The sequence below is a fragment of the Uranotaenia lowii genome, chromosome 2, assembly GCF_029784155.1.
Source record: "Uranotaenia lowii strain MFRU-FL chromosome 2, ASM2978415v1, whole genome shotgun sequence".
NCBI lineage: Eukaryota > Metazoa > Arthropoda > Insecta > Diptera > Culicidae > Uranotaenia > Uranotaenia lowii.
The window spans coordinates 203,130,013-203,150,165 of NC_073692.1; the positions used below are offsets into that span (position 1 = coordinate 203,130,013).

A 20,153-nucleotide genomic window follows, 5' to 3' on the forward strand; every position below is an offset into this window, starting at 1 on the left:
ATAAATTACTTCAGCAAAATTATTTGAATTTAAGACGTATAATGACATTTTCCATTTTCGAGTGAAATTGGTTTTAACGACGTTTTGCGTTGCTCTGTATTGGCGTGCATGCAATTGGTCGCAAAACAAAAGTTCGGGGATTTGGTTCATCGGTCCTTTTGCACTTTCGCTGAAAGTCTTTAGGAAAGTGTTGAAATGTTGTGAAAAATGATGATTAAGTAATACAAAAAAGTTTGTACGAGTGATTTTAACTATCCTAGTTGAATTTTGAGGTAGAATTTGTGGCTGGGTAAGTAAAATAATTGTCATTTTTCACTTGGCGAGAAGTTTAACTATTATTATGTTCTACAACAGATGCATCCTAAACATTCGTCAGAGTTGGATGCGTTTATGCTGCCCTAGGTCGGTCAACAAAGTCACAGGTGAAAGCCAGCAGTGTCAAGTTTAGTAGGAATATTGCTGCGATGGACAGTACCCAGGAAACCCGATCCAAGAAACATCTAAATGGGCACTTCCGAGTAATCTGCGTGCTCTCGATTCTTTTGATCCTTTCTTCATACAACTTCAAACGGAATTGCGAAGTCATGGACAAATGCAATCATGTTTTCAGAATGGATTCTTCAAATTACAAAACGACGTTTGTGCCAAACGATCAATGCAAAAGGTTGTAAGTACATTTTAGCTAATGAGAACTTTTTTTTTTTTTTTTTTTTTTTTTTTTTTTTTTTTTTTTTCGCTTACTAGTTGTCAATCGATTCGGACGTGTTTTTTCCGCTCCTCCGTACTCTGCGTTTAACTTTTTTTTATCGCCCGCTGTTTTTAAATTAATTAAAATGAAGTGTGAAATTTGTTCTCTGGACTCTGCCACTGATTCAATCATGTGGAAGTGCATTGGTTGCCCGCGAGTTTTCCATGCATCCTGTGTGGGAGTTGTTATTCAAAGAAACACATTGAGGAGCAAAAAAGTGGATTCCAGTGCGTACCTCTTACCGTGCTGTCAAACTTGCCAGGAGCTCGTTAATGCTAAGCTAGAAATCAACAGTTTAGCTGAAGAACAAAAAAAACTAGCTGAGCTGATTCACAAAAACACGGAGGTGGCGCATCGCTTTGCGCTTCAGCATGATCAGTCAAACATGATCTTAGAGGCGATCGAAGGGCTAGAAATAGCTATGCAGGCCATTAAATTAGAGCTCACTACAATTAATAAAAACAGCACTTTAGCTGGATCTGTCGCTGCGTTGAAAAACCATGCGACATCGCTTTTCGACACGGCTATGTTGACTTCGCAGGAATGCCTAACAAAGTCAATTAATTCAGTGACGTCAGGTCTTTCCAAAGACCTGTGCAACATAAATGAGGAACTCAGTCAGCTACAACAGCTGTCGATGGAAATCGCCTCAAGTTGCACGATTACGTCAAACCCAGTATTGGAGCTTGATATACTGGATGAGTTAAAAACATTATCAGCCAACATAGCCTCTGCCCGTTGTCGTTCTCCCTCACCTCCGACACCAGATTACCCAAGCCTAGATATCGAGCTAAACAGAAAATTAAAATTAAATGACTCAGGTTGGCGACTTCTGGGTACAAAAAAGGTTTGGAAAGCTGACTGGGCAGAGTTCGATATTCGCCAGTCACGTCGCAGAGAGCAACAAAAAAACGCTGATAAAGCGAAAAAACGAAGAAAACGTCAACGTCAAATCAAACCGATCAAAAAGCCTTCCACTGACAAAGAACTGCTTGCTGCCGCCAAGGTCACGTTTAATAGGAAACCTCAGCCGAAAACAAAGATCCCGACCTTCATCAATTTTCAACGTGGAGATACTCTAAACCCTGGACCCTCTACTGTATCATCAAATACACCACCACTGGACCCTGGACCCTCTTCTGTGTCACCTAATACGCCACCACATCATGATAGGCTACCGGCTAGGTTCCCGACTACTGCTGCGGCAACGACTTCACCGTACCATGCAAATATGTGCACACATCATCCATCGACTTCCATGCCGCCATATGCAACGTTCAATCCGTGTCCCACTTCATTCAGTGCACCCTTTGCCGGCCCCTGCTACCACCATGGCCCTAATGCATTTGATTTCAACAACCCGGTAATGTATCCATATTTTCTGCCCCATCGACGCGTGCCACTATAGGTACTAGCTCTTTGATTAATGTTGACCAAGCGGATCGCGTTACAATTCGTTCGCGCGACCATAGAACATCTTCTGCCCTGAATACATCCGCTATAGTAAATAATAATGAAATTGTGGCTTATTGTCAAAATTTTAACAGAATGCGAAGTGCATCGAAATTGAATATAATTTATAAAAATTTAGCAGCTAGTAGTTATACTATAATTTTGGGAACAGAAACAAGCTGGGATGTAAACATAAAGAGCGAAGAAGTTTTTGGTTCTAGTTTCAACGTGTTTAGAGATGATAGAAACTTTCTTCTTTCTGACAAGAAATCTGGCGGTGGTGTGGTTGTGGCAATCAGCTCTGTCTTCGATTCTGAGCTCATTCCTACGACTAAACACAAAGAATTCGAGCAGGTGTGGGTCAAAGCCCGCATCTTCAATGAAACGCATATTTTTGGGTCGATTTACTTTCCGCCAGAATATGCCACTAAAGAATATTTTCAAAAGTTTCTGTTTGACATTACTGAAATGTTCGCAAATTTTGAGCCCGAATTTAAAATACACCTTTATGGCGACTTTAACCAATCAAGTCTCCAATTCTTAATTGATGAAGATAATGAAAGCATTCTCTTGCCGATCTGTGGTGATAATGAAACACTGCAAATTCTTTTTGATAATCTGGCTTCTTTGTGTCTTAATCAAATAAATCATGTAAAAAATGCCTGTAGTCGATATCTGGACTTATTATTTTCCAATTTGACTGATGATTTTTGTGTTGTAGAAGCTTCAGATCCAATTTGGAAAAACGAGGTCTTCCACACTGCTATCGAATTCTCAATCATATGTCCTGATCAAAAACGTTTACCAGATGATTACGAGTTTATAGAGACGTTTGACTTTTTTCATGCTAACTATAATATGATTAAAACAAAATTACAAGTTGTTGATTGGCAAACAATATTCCGAGCTGAAAACTCAACAGACAATCAAGTGGAGATTTTTTACAAAATTCTTGGTAATATTCTCAATGAATACGTTCCAACAAAATTAAAGCGACGAACAAATAATAACAAAAATCCGCCATGGTTCACGAAAGAGCTTGTGCATTTAAGAAATAAAAAGCAGAAGGCACATAAAAACTGGAAAAAGAATCCATCATTAGTCACTAAGTTAGAACACCAAGAAGCCAGTAATCGACTAGCAATACGCTTAAATACTTCTTTCCAAGACTATAATATAAAAATTGAGCAAAACATAAAATCGAACCCAAGAAACTTTTTTAGATATGTCAATACAAAATTAAAAAATAATAGTTTTCCATCTCGCATGCACTTTGGCAGCATAGAAGGTCAAAATTCCGACGAAATTTGTAATCTATTCGCCGACTTTTTCCAAAATGTTTACACTAGTTTTTGCGAGCAAGATCGTGATACCTCGTTTTTTAGTTATCTCTCTGATTCAACGGTACTTACTGTAGTAGAATCAATTTCCTTTGAAGAAATATGTAAAACCATTTCTTCCTTAGACAGCACTAAAGGGCCCGGGCCTGATGGAATTCCTCCACTTCTTTTAAAAAATCTAGTAAATGAACTGAGTATGCCATTGTTTCTTCTATTTAACTCTTCATTGAAATCAGGTGTTTTTCCTCAAGTATGGAAAGAATCATTTCTTGTACCCATATTCAAGTCAGGAAAAAAATCTGACATAAACAATTACAGGGGCATAGCCATTTTATCGTGCATACCAAAACTTTTCGAAGCTATAGTGAATGCAAAAATATATAACCAAATTAAAACACTCATTACTGAAAAGCAACATGGATTTGTTAAAGGAAGATCTACAGCCACTAATTTACTCGAGTTTGTTACCTATAATATTAGCTGTATGGATCGCGGTAATTCTGTACAGGTTTTATACACGGACTTCAGTAAAGCTTTTGACAGAATTGACATCCCCATGTTAATTTTTAAATTAAATAAACAGGGTTTCAGTTCACACCTACTGAAATGGATAAGGTCCTATTTAACGAACCGCTCACAAGTTGTTAGATTTAATGGTTCACTTTCAAAAAGTATCTCCGTTACTTCTGGTGTGCCTCAAGGCTCCCATCTCGGCCCCTTATTATTTATTTTATACGTAAATGATATAACTTGTCTTCTCAAGCAGTCAAATGTGCTAATTTATGCTGATGATATGAAACTTTATATGAAAGTGAATAGCGAAGAAGACTTTAGAATCTTTCAAAACGAAGTTAATGTATTTAACAAATGGTGCATTAAAAGTCTGCTCAAACTTAACGTGGCAAAATGTTCAAATATTGTATTTACCAGAAGAAAATGTCAGTCATATGAAATTGTCAAATTGGGAGATGATCCTGTCGAGAGAGTCAACAAGATTAGAGACCTTGGAGTTATATTGGACTCAAAACTTACCTTTGTAGATCACTATAACTCAATAATCCAGAAATCAAACGGTATGTTAGCATTTATAAAACGTTTCAGTTATAATTTTAAAGACCCATACACAATAAAAACATTGTACACAGCTTATGTTAGATCTATTCTTGAGTATTGTAGCGTTGTGTGGTCGCCTTTTCAAATTTTACATAAAAACCGTTTGGAATCAGTCCAGAAACAATTTGTTCTATTCGCTTTACGAAATTTAGGATGGTCTCAGAACCAATTACCTAGCTATGAATCACGTTGCCTGCTTATAAACATGGAAACATTAAGTGTAAGAAGAGAGTTTGCTGCAATCTGTTTTGTAAACGACATAATTAATCAGCGCGTTCAGTCTGCTTATCTACTAAATCAATTAAACTTTTATTGTCCTTGCCGTCATTTAAGAACAAGAAATCTTTTCATTATAACCTCTACTCGAACTGATTATGGAAAATATAGTCCTGTTAATTGTTTAATGTATAGTTATAATAAACATTATGAGAATATAGACTTAACTATGTCAAAACAGCAGCTGAAAAAAGGTTTTTACGGTAACAGGCACCGAAGAACCTGACTTTGTAAATGTAAAGAAAAATTATTATTATTAAGCTTATTTGAACATTGTAATCTCTAGGTTTAAGTTATTATATCTATGTAGCCTACACTGTTTGGCGGAATAAATAAATAAAGAACAAAATTAATGCGCATGTCTAATACATAGGTGATTTCTTAATCATATTCGCATTTTAATACCAAGTTTTCAGACAATTCTAAACTATAGTTTCAAATCTAGAATTAAAAAGGTGTTTCGGAACTTCCACTGGGATTTTCTAGAATCTCGTTGAGTGGCTCATACGACTAAATCAAAACAAACTCTAGAACAGAATTTCTCTAAGCACATTGAGCAAGTGGTAGCCAAAGCAAATTTAATGTTTGGAATGGTCAGCAGAATTTTTAATCGATTGAACGACCCTATCGTCTCAACTTATGTTGGGTTAGTGCGGACTTCAATTGAGTACGACAGCATTGTATGGCAACCATACTACAACGTTCACGTCAATAAACTGGAGAGAGTCTAAAAGAATTTTCTCAAATACCTACGCGCTGAGAAATCTCGGATGGCAAGAGAAAATGCCGGTTTATTGAACCCTGTGCATTGTGCATGTGGTCGGACTGGATTCGCTTTAAATTCGAAGGAAGTCAATCGAGGCGTTGTTTTTGAAGGATTTGGCAAGTGGAAGGTATTGTTCGCCGTACTTGTATTAACAGATATCTCACAACGAATGACGCAATAGTTTGCGCAGCATAAGGTCGTTGCAGCTATCAAACAGGATGCAAAATTACGCAAGAAACGAACCAATGTAAAGGTGGCACTATACAACGCATATGTAGAGGAAATCAACTTTAATATGTCCAGAAATCAAATTAAAACTAGTATTAAGAAGTGTTTTATTACAAATTACGATGTTTTTGAAGTTCAAACTCTTCAGCTGATGTCAGCTGATCGCTTTGCGTTCTACGTTCCAATAAGAAAGCAATGCAACGCATTGGTATGTCATGCTGGCGCGCCATGTCGCTTTGAAATTCACTACAAATCATCACTTCTCTACATCTGATAATGCTTGGAATTGTCTCCTTTCTTTCGGGAGCCATTAAAAACTCATCAAATCATGTCCCGGATTGCAAGAATGCTGAAATTTGAACCGACAAAATTCCTTGTTTTTTTTGCCGGAACTAAGAATTCAGGAAAATTTTCTTGCTGATTAAGATGTTTTTTAGTTTATTATCACAAGTTCGGACTAATCTTCGAACTTTTGTGCTTAAAACCCGGAATCACTGCTTCAAACCGAGAAAAAACAATATTCTCACTGGATTTCCTACTTGTCGCGCTTCAAAACACCCTGGCATCAGCTTTGTCGCGCTTTCCAATGCGCTTAGCATGACAGGTCTGCGCTTTTTCCATGGAGATCAAATGAGAGCTGGTATGTCGTGTGAACGTGTTGCGTTGCTTGTCGCCTCAACATGACATCAACCTTAGCCTAGGATCATTGATAATAAACTTATAAATAAATAGAGCAACTGAACGAGCTCGACCTGGCTGACGATATTGTTTTGCTCGCCCAAACACAACCGGATATACAGAGCAAACTTGACGACCTCACCGAAAGCTCAATGTCGGAAAGACCAAGTCGATGGAGATCAACACAGAAAATCCCTCCAGTTTCATGGTAGCTGTGCAACCAGGTGAGAAAGTGGTAGCCAGGCAGTATCTTGGTAGCCAGATAACGTCTGATGGTGGTACCAAGAAAGACTTCGAATCTCGAATCAGAAAAGCCCGATTCGCATTTGCGAGTCTCCGGAACATGTGGCGCTAACGTCAGATATCTCTACGATCAAAAACTTGAACCTTGAACTCAAACGTCAAATTCGTATTGCTGTACGAGTGCGAAACTTGGTGCACATATGCGGTAACGAAGGTAACGATGAGAACGAGAGTTGCAGAGAGGCGTTTGAATGGAATCCAAAAGGACATCGAAGCAGTTTCTTGTTAATTAGATTAAATCTATTGAATTCAAATGTGTAGTAAATCGTAAGATGAAATCAATGATCTATCAATTATTTGGAAAATAATAAGCCGATTTTACATTTTTGAGTTTATTCTAGGGAATCATTCAGGCAATGTTACATCATTACTAAGGATTTAGATATCAAGCTGTTCACGATGAAAAAGTTTAAAATTAAAGTGATAGACGAACGATGACATGACGATAAAACATATTTTTTCGCATGGTTTTCTCGATACGTTTTTTTAAACGTACGCGACAATCGTTTAAAATAAGGATCCCGTGTTCTTAGGATCATGTTACTCCTCTGATAAAAAAGAATATGATCATTCAACATTATATGCATTTGATTTATACTTCCATTTCCAGATTCGCCGAGTTGAGTGCTTGCGTTTTCCTTGCCGAAGGCATCCCGGTGTGGCTGTACAGCAGGACTGTGGCCACTCCGTTCGTTCCCTTCGCGGTGAAGGAACTGTCCTGTCTGGCTGGGGTGATGGTAACGGCATCCCACAATCCGAAGGAGGACAACGGCTACAAGGTCTACTGGACCAACAGTGCCCAAATCATCGCGCCGCACGACAAAAACATTCAGTCGTCTATTTTGGAGAACCTTGAGTAAGTTTTTTTTAAATAATTTATTGTAACTGGGTAACTTGAATTTTAATTTTTTACTATTCGATTTAAGGCCTCTCGACACTTCATGGGATTTGAATCTTTTGAAATCGAACAACCTGAAAGACCCGTACGATGAAATGGTTCAACTTTACTTTATCAAGTTGAAGCAAAATGTTCCGGAAAGCTTCGTAGCCAATTATAACCGTAAATGCCCGCAGAGATTTGTATATAGTGCCATGCATGGTGTTGGGTATCCATTCATTGAAAAATGTTTCGAGACAATCGGTTTGCAACCGGTGATTGCTGTTGAGGAACAGCGGGATCCTAATCCGGATTTCCCAACAGTAAAATTTCCCAACCCGGAAGAAGGAAAATCAGCACTCAATCTATCGATTAAATTGGCCAATGACTCGAATTGTAGTATAATTCTAGCAAATGATCCGGATGCGGATCGATTGGCTTGTGCAGAAAAGGATGTTACGTAAGTGTTTCACGATATTGAGGAAAATAAAAAAACTTATTGAGACTATTTTCAGGACTGGCGAATGGCGAGTTTTCAGTGGAAACGAATTAGGCGCTTTGTTGGGTTGGTGGTCTATCCGGTGCTACCGGGAACAATTTCCGGATAGAAGTATGAGTGATTGCTACTTGCTGGCAAGTACTGTAAGCTCAAAAATGTGTCGATCCATTGCAAACGTCGAAGGGTTGAATTTTGTTGAAACCCTTACCGGGTTCAAGTGGATGGGTATGCTAAACGATGTTAAATATAAACTATCAAAATTTTACAATTTCAAATTGTACTTTTAACAGGTAACCATTCAGTGGATCTGATGGCCGCCGGGAAAACCGTACTATTCGCATTTGAGGAAGCCATCGGATTCATGTGCTCTCCAACGGTGCTGGACAAAGATGGAGTCAGTGCCGCAGGGCAGTTGGCAACAATGGCTTGTTATCTGAAGGAAACTTCCAACCAAACGCTATCGGATAAGCTGAACGAACTGTACGACATTTACGGTTTCCATTGTGCGTTTACTTCGTACCATTTCTGTTATGAACCCCCTGTAATCGAGACAATATTCGAAAGGATCCGAACGTTGACTGGCCCGGATTGTGGTTATCCTAAAACCATTGGAGCGGGCAGGTTCCCCATCGGATCGATACGGGATCTGACGACCGGGTACGATTCGAAGCAACCGGATTTGAAAGCACTTTTACCGTCCAGCAAAAGTTCTCAGATGATCACGTTCAGTTTTGAAAATGGAGCCGTTATCACTTTGAGGACCAGCGGGACCGAACCCAAAATTAAGTACTATGCCGAGATGTGCGCCAAGCCTGGTCAAAGGTAAGTGATTGTACCAATATTCTTATTGGATTTTAGGGTTCTATTATAGTTTTTGAAATCAAGCAAATAGTTAGGTGTGAGTTAGAAAGTTTCTTTAAGTTATTTCTCTAATACTTTGTGTAACCTAGAGTTACCTAGAGTAACCTAGAAGTATTCAAAGATCTGACCTTCTTGGCCAAGTAAGTGGTAGATATTCAAAGAAATGGAAAACAAAACCTATTGCTCCAAGCCTCCAACCTGTAATCTATATTTATTTATTTATTTATTTATTTATCAGATTCTAGGCTTCAGTCTTTGATCCTAACTAGTTACAACACATCTATGATAAAATCATTTTAAGACTATCTCTGGACATAGTGAAGTGCTGATTGCACAGTTTGATTTCATCGGCATGTGCGTTGTAAAGTGCAATCATTATATAGATTGGTTCATTACGAGCGTAGTTCTGTATTCGATTTGAAAGCTGAAACAGTCTCACGTTGCGCTAGCTGCTACGGAGAAATTTGTGATACTAAATATGGTGAAAAGTAATTTCCACTGGTCAAGTCCTTTAAAAACAGCGCATCTGTTGATTTCCTCGGAGTTTCGATTGACTCCAGTCAGACTAACATACACATAGATCGCTATTCCGGCATTTCTTCTTGTCATCCAAGGTTCCTCAAGGCGTATCTCAGATATCTTTTTTGAACTCTTTCAATACTGTTTTTATAAACGTTATAATACGTTCCACACTGTACTGGCTTATTCAATAGTGGTTCGGATAAGTCCAACATAAATAGAGACAATATTGTCTAGCTTAACACAAATCCTGCTTACCATTCCGTACATAGAGTTCGCTTTGGCTATGACTTGTTCTATAGATATGTTTTAAAAAAACTGAGTTCTTCATCTTACTCGATTCCCAGATCTTTCACGGAGGATACAGCTGTTCTCGAAACAATATTCGTGCACAATATTACTTTTTGAGGCATTGATTTGCAATCCGAAACTGCTGCAACACTCTGAAAATCTTTAAAGCGCGTTTTTTAGAATCAAACAATCCTTTGGGTGCCGCACAGGGAGGAACAGTTTTAGATCATCTGCGTATATCAACACAAACACGTCATGCACTCCGGGAAACTCGTTCATATTAGTGACGGAAAGAAGGGGTCCCAAGGGACTCCCTTGTGGTACGCCGCTGTTGACCGAGAATACCCTGGATCTCGCATTTCCTATCTTCACAAATTGGACTCTTTCTTTCAGGTACGAACGAATCCACTGAAGGCAAATTCCGGTGATAAAATTTCTACACAGCACTGACAGCAGAGCAGACGAATTCTACCAAGTTCGTAACAGTTGATCGCTTTTTCAAAATGCCATGCTGAAAGTCCGAAATTTTCCCTTCTAACCAAGGATACATTTGGTCATAAATTATGCTCTCGAACAGTTTGGGTATGGCAGACAGAATTGGTATCCCACGATAATTTACAGCAGGCAGTTTTGAAAGTCAATTGAAGATTGATTAAAAATTCCTATGTATCATTTTTAATTTTAAACAGTATTTGATAAAGGTTTAAAATGTGAACTTTCGATAAGGAAAAAATCCATTTTGAACTTAAGCGAATTTATTAAAAACACTTACCTAGATGATGATTGAATTCAATTTGATGAAATGAAAAAAAGAATCTAGAGTGCCAGGGATCAAAGTCAGAGATTTTTTTTATTATATTCAATTTCATCCAGTTATCAAAATAAAAGGCTACCAAAGATGATTGAAGTTTTCAATAATGACTTTTTATATTTAAATTACAACATGTTCAATTTATCATCACTGACAAAGTAAAGGTTAAGAAGTGGGTGATTTCTTGAATGATCGAATACAAAACTGCTTAAAATAAAAATAAGAATTTTAAGTATTGTATGAATATTGAAATCAAAAAGCAAATAATAGTTAAACTAATATTATACATTAAAATCATGCTTCAAACTTGCTGCTTCTTACCATTTTTGAACATTTCATTTTAAAATCATAATTAATTTAAAAAACATGATTAAATTAATAAAAAAAAAAATTTAACGTTTGTAAATTTTCCAGCGCGGTTAAAGTTAAAAATATCTAGCTATGAACATTTTGTCGACAAAAGCAAGAAACTAAGTTTTTCTTATTAAAAATTTAAATATATAGGCTTGGGATTATACCTTCAGAACACAATACTTAGAATAAAGCAGAAAGACAAAATTATGAAAAATATTTCAATTCTTTGATTATAAAATTGGGTAAGTTTATTCGAAAATTAAAAAAAAATACAATAGAATTTGGTTAATTTATTCGAAAATCAATTTAAAATGTTAATTTAGTTGATCGGCCTTACTAGTGAAAATTATGCTCTTTTAGTAAGAACATTTCAAAATTATTAAAATGAAAATTAGTTTTACGAGGATTCGCTCTTTTTCAATATCTTTCAATTCTATTTTTTTTATAACTAACTTTGATTAAACTCTTTATAAATTTGAAAACGATAAGATAACATTTTATAAAAAAAAATTTTTTAAGTGTTACCTTATTCAATTTTTTTTATGGAATTTCATTTATAATTTAAAAGACAACATTTTGATGCATAAGGAAAATTTTAGCGTCCTGAACTCGATTTTTTTTTCAGATTTTGTCTCTCACCTCTCTTTTTGGTGATGTAAAGATTATAAGTTAAAAAATGAATCAGTTCTAAGTAAAATCAATAATTGAAAACTGATGAATCGATTAATTTAAAAGGAAGGAAAAATACTGATTTTAAATTTGTTTATTATGTTTTATTCAATTAAGAAAAATTATTTTGATAATGACGCTGAATTCTACTGTATTTTTAAATTTGGAGTAAATTTTCATGACTTTTTTGAAGAACATAAAAAATGTTTTATTTCATTTAACAAATTATTTGAAATTTGCACTTAAAAATATCTAAAATCAATTTAGTTGACACTTCTTAAAAAAATCTATTTTTTTACATTATTGAGAAAAGAAAACAAATATAAAACTTCTATATATTTGTTTACGCAGAAGTAAAAATTACCTGCGGTCTTGGAGAAAGTTGATAAAATTTTTTATTATTTTTTAACTCAAATTATTTAGACCTATTTTCAAAAGGTAAAGGTAGGGTTTCCATCCCCGGGACATGTCCCGCTTTTTTAGAAAATGTCCCGCAAGGGGGGGGGGGGGGGGGGGGTAGGGTCTAACACTTTCAAAAAATCGATTTTTTTATTTTTTTATTTTCTTATTGTAAAACATTTCATGAATGTTGTGTCAAATTTTCAAGTCAATTGAAGCAAAACTGTAGAAGTTATAGGCATTTATCTCCTGCTATCTAATACTGCAAGAAAGCAAGAGCAGAAACTTCAAAAGCGATTTTCTCGAAAGCACATTTTTAAAGTCCGTGGACATCGTCATTTGAAAACTACTTATCCGATTCTTTTCAAATTTGAAACATATTTTCTACATATAAAATACCAGACCCCAACGTTTTTCTTTTTTGGTTTTTTTACTTTGGGGAGATTTTACAGGTGAAAAATGGCGAATTTTTAAGTGAAAAATCGTAGTTTTTACTTCAAACAGCCACAAAAATTTCATAAACATATTTTTAAGTTAAATAAAAACGTTGGGGTCCAGAAAAACATCTATTAAAATTATTTTGCTCTGGTTTTTTGACTTCAGATGATTCTGTGCTGAGATACAGTGTCCACCGCAAATCCTGTTTTCTAAAAGGCATCCTCGAAAGTGTTCCGTCACCGGCTCATTTTTCAATATTTTTCTACGAAAAAATTACTAAATGTTCTTTTAACAATGCTTTGTATAATGCAAAAAATTTGAATACATTTGTTTGAACGATAGCTCTAGAAAAAAATCGAGAAAATGGTGTTTTTTTTATACCCGTTAGACCCTACCCCCCCCCTTAAAGAGCATGACATTCAACGATATGGCTGTAAAAATAAAATAAGTATAATATTTTTGAAATTTCACTGACTTACATTGGAAAAACCTCAATTTAAGTTCAATGGTTCAACAAAGAAATTCATTCAAATATAATGTTTCATGTGTTTATTTCTCAAAAATTGGCAGCATTTTTTCAAAGTTGACATAAGACAAGACAACTCGTTTAGTTTTTTGTATTTAAGGATGCCAGAATGTTTTCCAAACATACCCGAACCTGGCGAATCTGGGTAATTTTATCTTAGAACCAGGAAAATTCAGGGCATCTGAATTCAAAATTTTCAACAGAAAATCCGGGCAATATACAATCAAATTTGGTCAAAACCACGGATCTATTCTAAAAAAAAAATCACATGAGAATGATTTTTTACCTCAAAACACATCAACATATTTGAAATCGTATTTTAGACTTTCGAAAATGTGTACATGATTACCTAGAATTAACTTGCTAAAAAATCGTTTTTGGATGCAAAAATGTAAAGTTATAATAACTCAATTTGAGTTTTTCTTTTAAATTTTGGAAATTAAGTGAATATATCTGATCAAAATCCTGGCATTTTGCTACGAAATCCATGGACAGAGCCGAACCTAACTTTCCATAAATTTTGTGTCAAAGCTTATCTTAGCACCATCATAAAAATTGGGTTCAGTTGAGCGTTTCTGAGCACGTTCTAGAAATGCCTATATTTTTCTATTGTAGAAAATATTGTTTAATTTGATTCCAAATGATTATGGATCAAGTTGTTTCTCCGAAACTTGAAAATCCCTTGAATGTAAATCTTAACAAAAAGCAAACGCCAGACAACATAGAACTGGACTATCGAGCGAAAAAAAATTATTTTCAATCAAACAATGAATGAATGGAATTGAATAAACTTGGTAGATGATCAAAAACGGCTGATTAAAAATATTAAAACTGTCGTCAAATTTGTGATTTTAAATTATTCTGAACTACAATATTTTCGATTGAAATGTTCGTAGTTTACAAAGATGGAATTTTTCTAAAGAATTAAATTTTCTCAAACAAATTTCATTTATACATATTTAATTACTTCCTATGAACTATTTTCGCTGAAGGAACATATAAATATATGAATGAGAATGGTCATAAAAATTATGTGCATATGAGCTTCCAAAATGTCCCGCTTTTTTTCGGCAATGTCCTTTCTTTTTTTCGGGAAATGACCCGTTTTTTTCTGAAAGTATCTCGTAAGCCTAGGTTAAGGGCATCAGGGAGGGAGCTTATGACCTTGTGTAATTCATCAAAACCATTTTGAACGTGGAGTTGAACATTTAGAATATCAAAAAGCTCGAAATAAAATTAAGGCTGAAATTGACTTCTTGAATAATATTTCTTATCAGCATAAAATGTGTAATGATATAATAGTTTTTTTTTTATATCAAAGTGATAAGTAATAAAGTTATGGATGAACTTCTTTAGAAACAATTCTCTAAAAAACGATTTGAGAGACGAGGTAGTATTTTTGTGTCAAGACTTGAGTTTCAATACAGAAGGTTTATTAAATTTTATATCGAAATTGACAATTAAAAATTAGTTGAGGCCAAGAGTGACTTAGGCGGACTAAATACCGCCAAAGGCGATCCAATTTTATGACTTGCATTTAGAGTGTCCATTTCCCGGCCATTTTAGCGTTCCCGGGAATCGGGAAATCTGACGATCCTTTTCCCGGGAATTCCCGGGATCCCGGGAAAATTTGAAAATGAAGATTTAAACATGGAGCTCTTAGCCCTGTACTGCGTACGAGTTCTTATCAATATGGTGTTTTTAATTTAAGGTAGTACCTAGTATTGCAAAACATTTCATACTTTTTTAATGCCTAGAAAATTTATTAAGCAAACCAAAGACCCAAAAACAAAGCACTTTAATCGACAAACTGGTCTGATTCTAGATGCAAAAATTTTAAATAATTGAGAAAGATTTCTCGCTATCGATAGAAGTTAGTTTGCTAGACTTCAAGTTATTCATCAAATATCGGAAATTTTCTGATAAATATCTATTTGTTTTACATTATTTCATTTTTTTTTATGATAATTTTGCTACTGTAGATAGCATCCAAAACGGATGTTCAAAATGATGAGTCTTGCAAAATAGAGCATTCGAAATCTTTCCGTAGCGTTTCATTATTGGGATAGTTGAGGCTCTTTGTCGTTTTTCACTTTTACACTAAGTTTTCGATTGGAAATTTTTTTTTATATATAAGTTTAATGTATTATCCAGATCCAAGAATATTCAAAACTAAGCCATCAACATAGAACTGATACAACTATCATTTTCCTTGCTCAATCTGATTCAGTTTTTCCAATTTAGATCGTGTAAATTTGTAATAATTTTTCTGACTTCGGGAACTCCCGGGATTTTTTAAGCGTTTCCCGGGACTCGGGAATTCTCGATTTTTTCTAATTCCCGGGAAATCCCGGGTAGGACACTCTGCTTGCTTTCAACACTTGTTTTTCAACACAGTTTTGGATGGATTAGATACATACATATTTACCTAACACATTCAAATTGTTTTGAAATATGGGAGAATATTAATTCTACAACCATACATTTACATCTTCAGGCTCAAATTAGAATAAAAATAATTCATTCATGTTTTTTCAATTTCAGGGACTGGTGCGGCTCCAGAAAGACACTCAACGAAATGGTCGACCTGATCGTAGAAGAGCTTCTGGAACCAACGAAAAACAATTTGACGCCACGCTCGGAATAAATCGGAATCCCCTCGTACAAAACAACTATCAACGAATAAGCCAATCACGAGGCTTACACACACGAGGATCTTGTTTCATAGACAACCTATTGACAATGCAGTGCTTATTCTATAATCTCAACTAGAATCGATTAGTTTGTAGTTTTGTTCACCTCAGCCGGATACCATATTTACAGTTGAAAACCAGTTCCAGTTCCGGCAAACGCTTCCTAGCAATTCCGAAGGAATTTTTTAAGGACCCCATTGACAAAGTCAAGCTTTGATCCTTTCATTCAATCTCCAGTAACCTGTTAGTGCTCTCACTAGCTTTAGTTTTTCGTTCCAACGCTTACAACACTGTGGTTGTATTTTAATCTGCAGTGTGTCGAATCTTTTTACTTAGCATTTAACCAGTTGTCGAAATGAATGTGATTTAATAAACACACGAAACGATAGAAAGATGATTTGAAGTCTGAGTTAGTTGAGAAATCCTTTTCATTCTTCTAAAAGACAGAAGAAACTGTACTTAGGTGGATTTAGTAAAGATTTCTGGTTTGTGATATTTGCTGCACAAGGAAGATTGAACACACGCACATTTGGTATCACCTCTACAAGAATAACTTCTACACTTATCTTTATTCACATTCCTAATTGATTGTTTTGGTGTTCTACAGTACATCGACGAGTTTTTTAAAAAAATATACAGCATCAAGGCATAAAAATAACCAACAATCGTTTGCCAGCAAACAACAAAGTTGGGGAGATAAAAGTGACTATCGGAAAAATTATCTTAAATAAATATTGTAAACCGTTCAAGTGTTCGCCCGGAAGTAAGGGCGACACATTATGTGCCTGGAAGTGTGCTCGAGAATAGGGAATGAGTAAAAACTAAATATGTTTATGTTTACCAACTTTGCGAAACAAGCGCATCCAGCTACATATACCATAGAGTTGAGTAGTTTCGACTAATCTATCATGTCTCTAAGTCTAATCACTAGCATTTAAACGGTGTGCCTCTTTAAACGAAGACAATCTCTTATGGAAATCAAAACTGTCTTCCTTCCCTTTCGGAAGGTTTAAATAATAATACTAGTCTACTGGGACTCCGTTGATTCGTTGTTTGCGCGATCCTCAAATTCACAGCACTCCTTGCTGGCGGAACAGGAAACCATTTCCTTCATCTGTTCCCACTGCTTTCGGTTGCTGTCGATCGTTTCGAGGAAGTGGTCGGTTTCCGGGAAAGCTTGCACCAGAAACTCGAACGTCGGCTGCACCACAGTGTTGAGGAATTCTATCTGCAGTGCCGGAATGCAAGCCTGCTTGCGATCCATCATGGCATTCGGTCGAATGCCCATCTGCTTCTCCAGGTCACCTTCGGCAAAAAATTCCGCATAAACGAGGTGCTACAAAAGAAAATTCGCTTTTAATGAATGCAGAACTTTCAAAAAATTTCTTCAACTCTTCTTACCGCAACATGTTGCACCGTTCGCCAGGATTTGATCTGATCGCTCAGATCGCAACAGGTGATCATTAGCGACAGCAGCAGTCTTTGGTTGTTTTCCTCGGTCAGGTTGTCCGGTCGCAAGCGTTTCAGGTGCGGTATGATGCGGAAGTGGTTGGCCAGATCCGTTGCCAGGATCAGATCCCGCAGGTAGTCGATGCACTCTTTAAATTCTTCCGTCGAAAGGCCGTCCAGAATTTTGCTGCTCGAGTCATTGAGGATGCAGATGGCTTGCGACAGATGGTGCCGTTCGTTGACGCTTCCTTCGCTGCTGTAGAGCCGAGCCAGGGGGCTGCTCGATTGGGTCTGGTAGGTGTTACTGGTGCCTCGGTGGTCCAGGTCGTGGCAGAAGGCGGCAATCAGGAAGGAGAAGCCTTGGATTTTTCTGTGGATTGACAAAAAAAATCAATTTCAATATGTTTAGTTTTTTTTAACAAATGTTATTCGGTTTTTACAGTCTTATTAAAAAGGAGAAAATAGTGAAACAGCGATCATGTGTTGCCCAAGACATAAACCCTGCTAACGGATTTTGTTTTAAAGGATTTTCATAAATCAATTCAATAAAAATTTAATAAGCTCTTGATGTAATGTTGTTAGAGCTTCCACTTAGATAAGGCATTTCATATGTTCTCTACACAACTTCCTGCTAAAACTCGTTTTAACACTTGTAAGCTTAGTAGCAATACTTGAAAGAAAATCTTAATTTTTGTTTGGCGAAGTTTTTGCAATAACCACGCACCGGGGGCCCAAAATGAACTTTGTGTTTAGTGAGTATTGCAATCAAATAATATCTGAATAATTGGCATCGTTTACTCATTTTGATTGACAGCGGAAATGACTCTCTGGAGCCACCTTGGTGCCACCTGGAGTGGAATAAAATGTCTTAATTCGACGCAACTCGTTCATTTGTTCAAGCGTTATGGGTATGGGATACACCCAAACAAATATATTATTCCGTTCAGTGGATAGATATTGGTTTCTGCTATGATGATTTGTTGAATATTTTAGAGCAAATTAAAATAACTTAATGATTTATTGATTATATGCCCTCTTGTGATTTTCTTTCTCATTTCATATTCATGAAGTGGTGAACATATCTAAAAAAACTATTTGAGCAACATTTTGGAACTTCAAGTCCATAGAAGACTATTTGAAGCCTTATTTGTAACTTTTATTTAAAATGGGTGTGATAGTCGGAGATCATTCAGTATATGGGCGACATCGAGCCTGAAACCGGTAAAGAAAGGAACCGTATTTAACGGTGTACAAGACGCAGTTATTTTATAAATTTTTGCTATCCAAATATGAGGTTGCGTCCTCTATAACGGTGTCAAATTAAAAACAAATTCCGTACTTTTTTTCAAAAATTTTTGCCCAAAAATCAGGTGCGTCCTATACTCTGATCCTATACATTGTTGAATACTGGAATTTTAGATCAATTATTCCATTAGTAAGAACGTTAAGTGTCAGGTCGTAATACGTCGTGTTTTATTTGTGTTTCTACGTTGGCACAACGTGCTAAAATGAGAAATTTGACACATTATCTGTACTTTTCATCAATTATTTTGTAATGTTCTTTTGGCTTCTTCAAAGGGTATTCAAGTTTTCATTATCGTTTTAAGAGCGTTGAGACCTTTCAAGCGTAATTTATTTCATATTTTGAGAAGTGAAGAGCTTAGAGGGCTTCTGGAAGACAGTTTGATCATTTAAAAATATCGATTGAAAATCGTTTAAAAACACCGAACCACATTCACATCATATAATGAAAATAAAATTATAATAGCAACTCCAACTATTCGTAACTATCCGTTTTAAAAACTTCGTTTATCCATCGAATTTTTTTATGAGATGCTTAGGGATGTAACTGTCAAAATTGAATTTTCGAGACAACACGCATCAAAGTTTGCATAGTAGGTACTCGATTTTTAAATATTTTTAAAAATTCCAGCAGTTTTATTTCAACCGAAAAAGGCTTTGAAAGAAATATAAATAAAATTGACTTTTGCAACAAACGTAGATTGAAATAATGAAAAAACAATTGTTAACTCAATATTGGTCAAGATATTGATAACTTTAGCACTTTCAACCGGAGTACTGAGATAGAGAGAGAATTCTTTGTATTTGGAATGATAATGATCAAAATTCCACAATTACTGCACAATTCGCATCAATTTGCAACAATTTACACAATTTCTTTCTCTCTGAGCATTGGTTTCTCTAATTTTAACACAAATTTACTCATTTTCCCGCATAATTAGCCAAAATTTACCACAATTTCAATCATTGGCTGCACAACTTGTGTGATAATTGGGGTATCTTCTCTCTCCATCTCAGTCCCTCGCTTTAAACCCATTTATCCTGGGGCCTCATTAATGTTATAAAAAAGGAACATTAAATAGTCAATCTTTTAATGCCAAACTTAAATGAACGGTATTATTTTCTTAGTAATTCTAGTTTGCAGTGTTTTTATTAATTAAATAAATCTTCCAATTGATTTGAAAGGAGGGCGAATAACATTGATTACGTTTTGGAGACCATGAAATATCTTTGCTCGTTATAATCGCACTATTTGACATTTATGGGATGAATAAACCACGGAGGTTTTTAGTCCCTCGAAAAGAGAATAACTATTTGACGTATACCATTAGGGCAATTTTATGCAGTATGTGTTGAGCTTTAAAACAAATTTATTTTCTATGAGCTTATTTGCAAAATATTAATCTGTTTATAAATAATTTTTAATCAATCGAAGCAAATTTTGTATAAATAAGTACCCGAAATTTCTTATTAATGCATATGCAAAAATGCATCATTCTTGAAAGCACGTGGTAATTTTTTAAATTTTTCGTTTTTTTTAAATTGATGAAAAATTGTGGTT

The 20,153-nt window shown here is 35.6% G+C and overlaps 1 protein-coding gene across 3 annotated transcripts in view; it reads left to right on the plus strand.

The window, feature by feature from the left end:
- The window catches only part of LOC129745044 (glucose 1,6-bisphosphate synthase), a 30,299-nt gene extending 14,066 nt beyond the window's left edge, over nucleotides 1–16,233 (plus strand). For all 3 annotated transcript variants that reach the window (XM_055737867.1, XM_055737868.1, XM_055737869.1), the window contains exons 4-8: nucleotides 7,515–7,760; nucleotides 7,831–8,241; nucleotides 8,297–8,505; nucleotides 8,571–9,102; nucleotides 15,693–16,233. In XM_055737867.1, coding sequence (XP_055593842.1) covers nucleotides 7,515–7,760; nucleotides 7,831–8,241; nucleotides 8,297–8,505; nucleotides 8,571–9,102; nucleotides 15,693–15,795 — 1,501 coding nt within the window. In that variant the 3' untranslated portion in view covers nucleotides 15,796–16,233. The remainder of the gene's footprint in view (nucleotides 1–7,514; nucleotides 7,761–7,830; nucleotides 8,242–8,296; nucleotides 8,506–8,570; nucleotides 9,103–15,692) is intronic.
- Nucleotides 16,234–20,153: the final 3,920 nt, after the last annotated feature.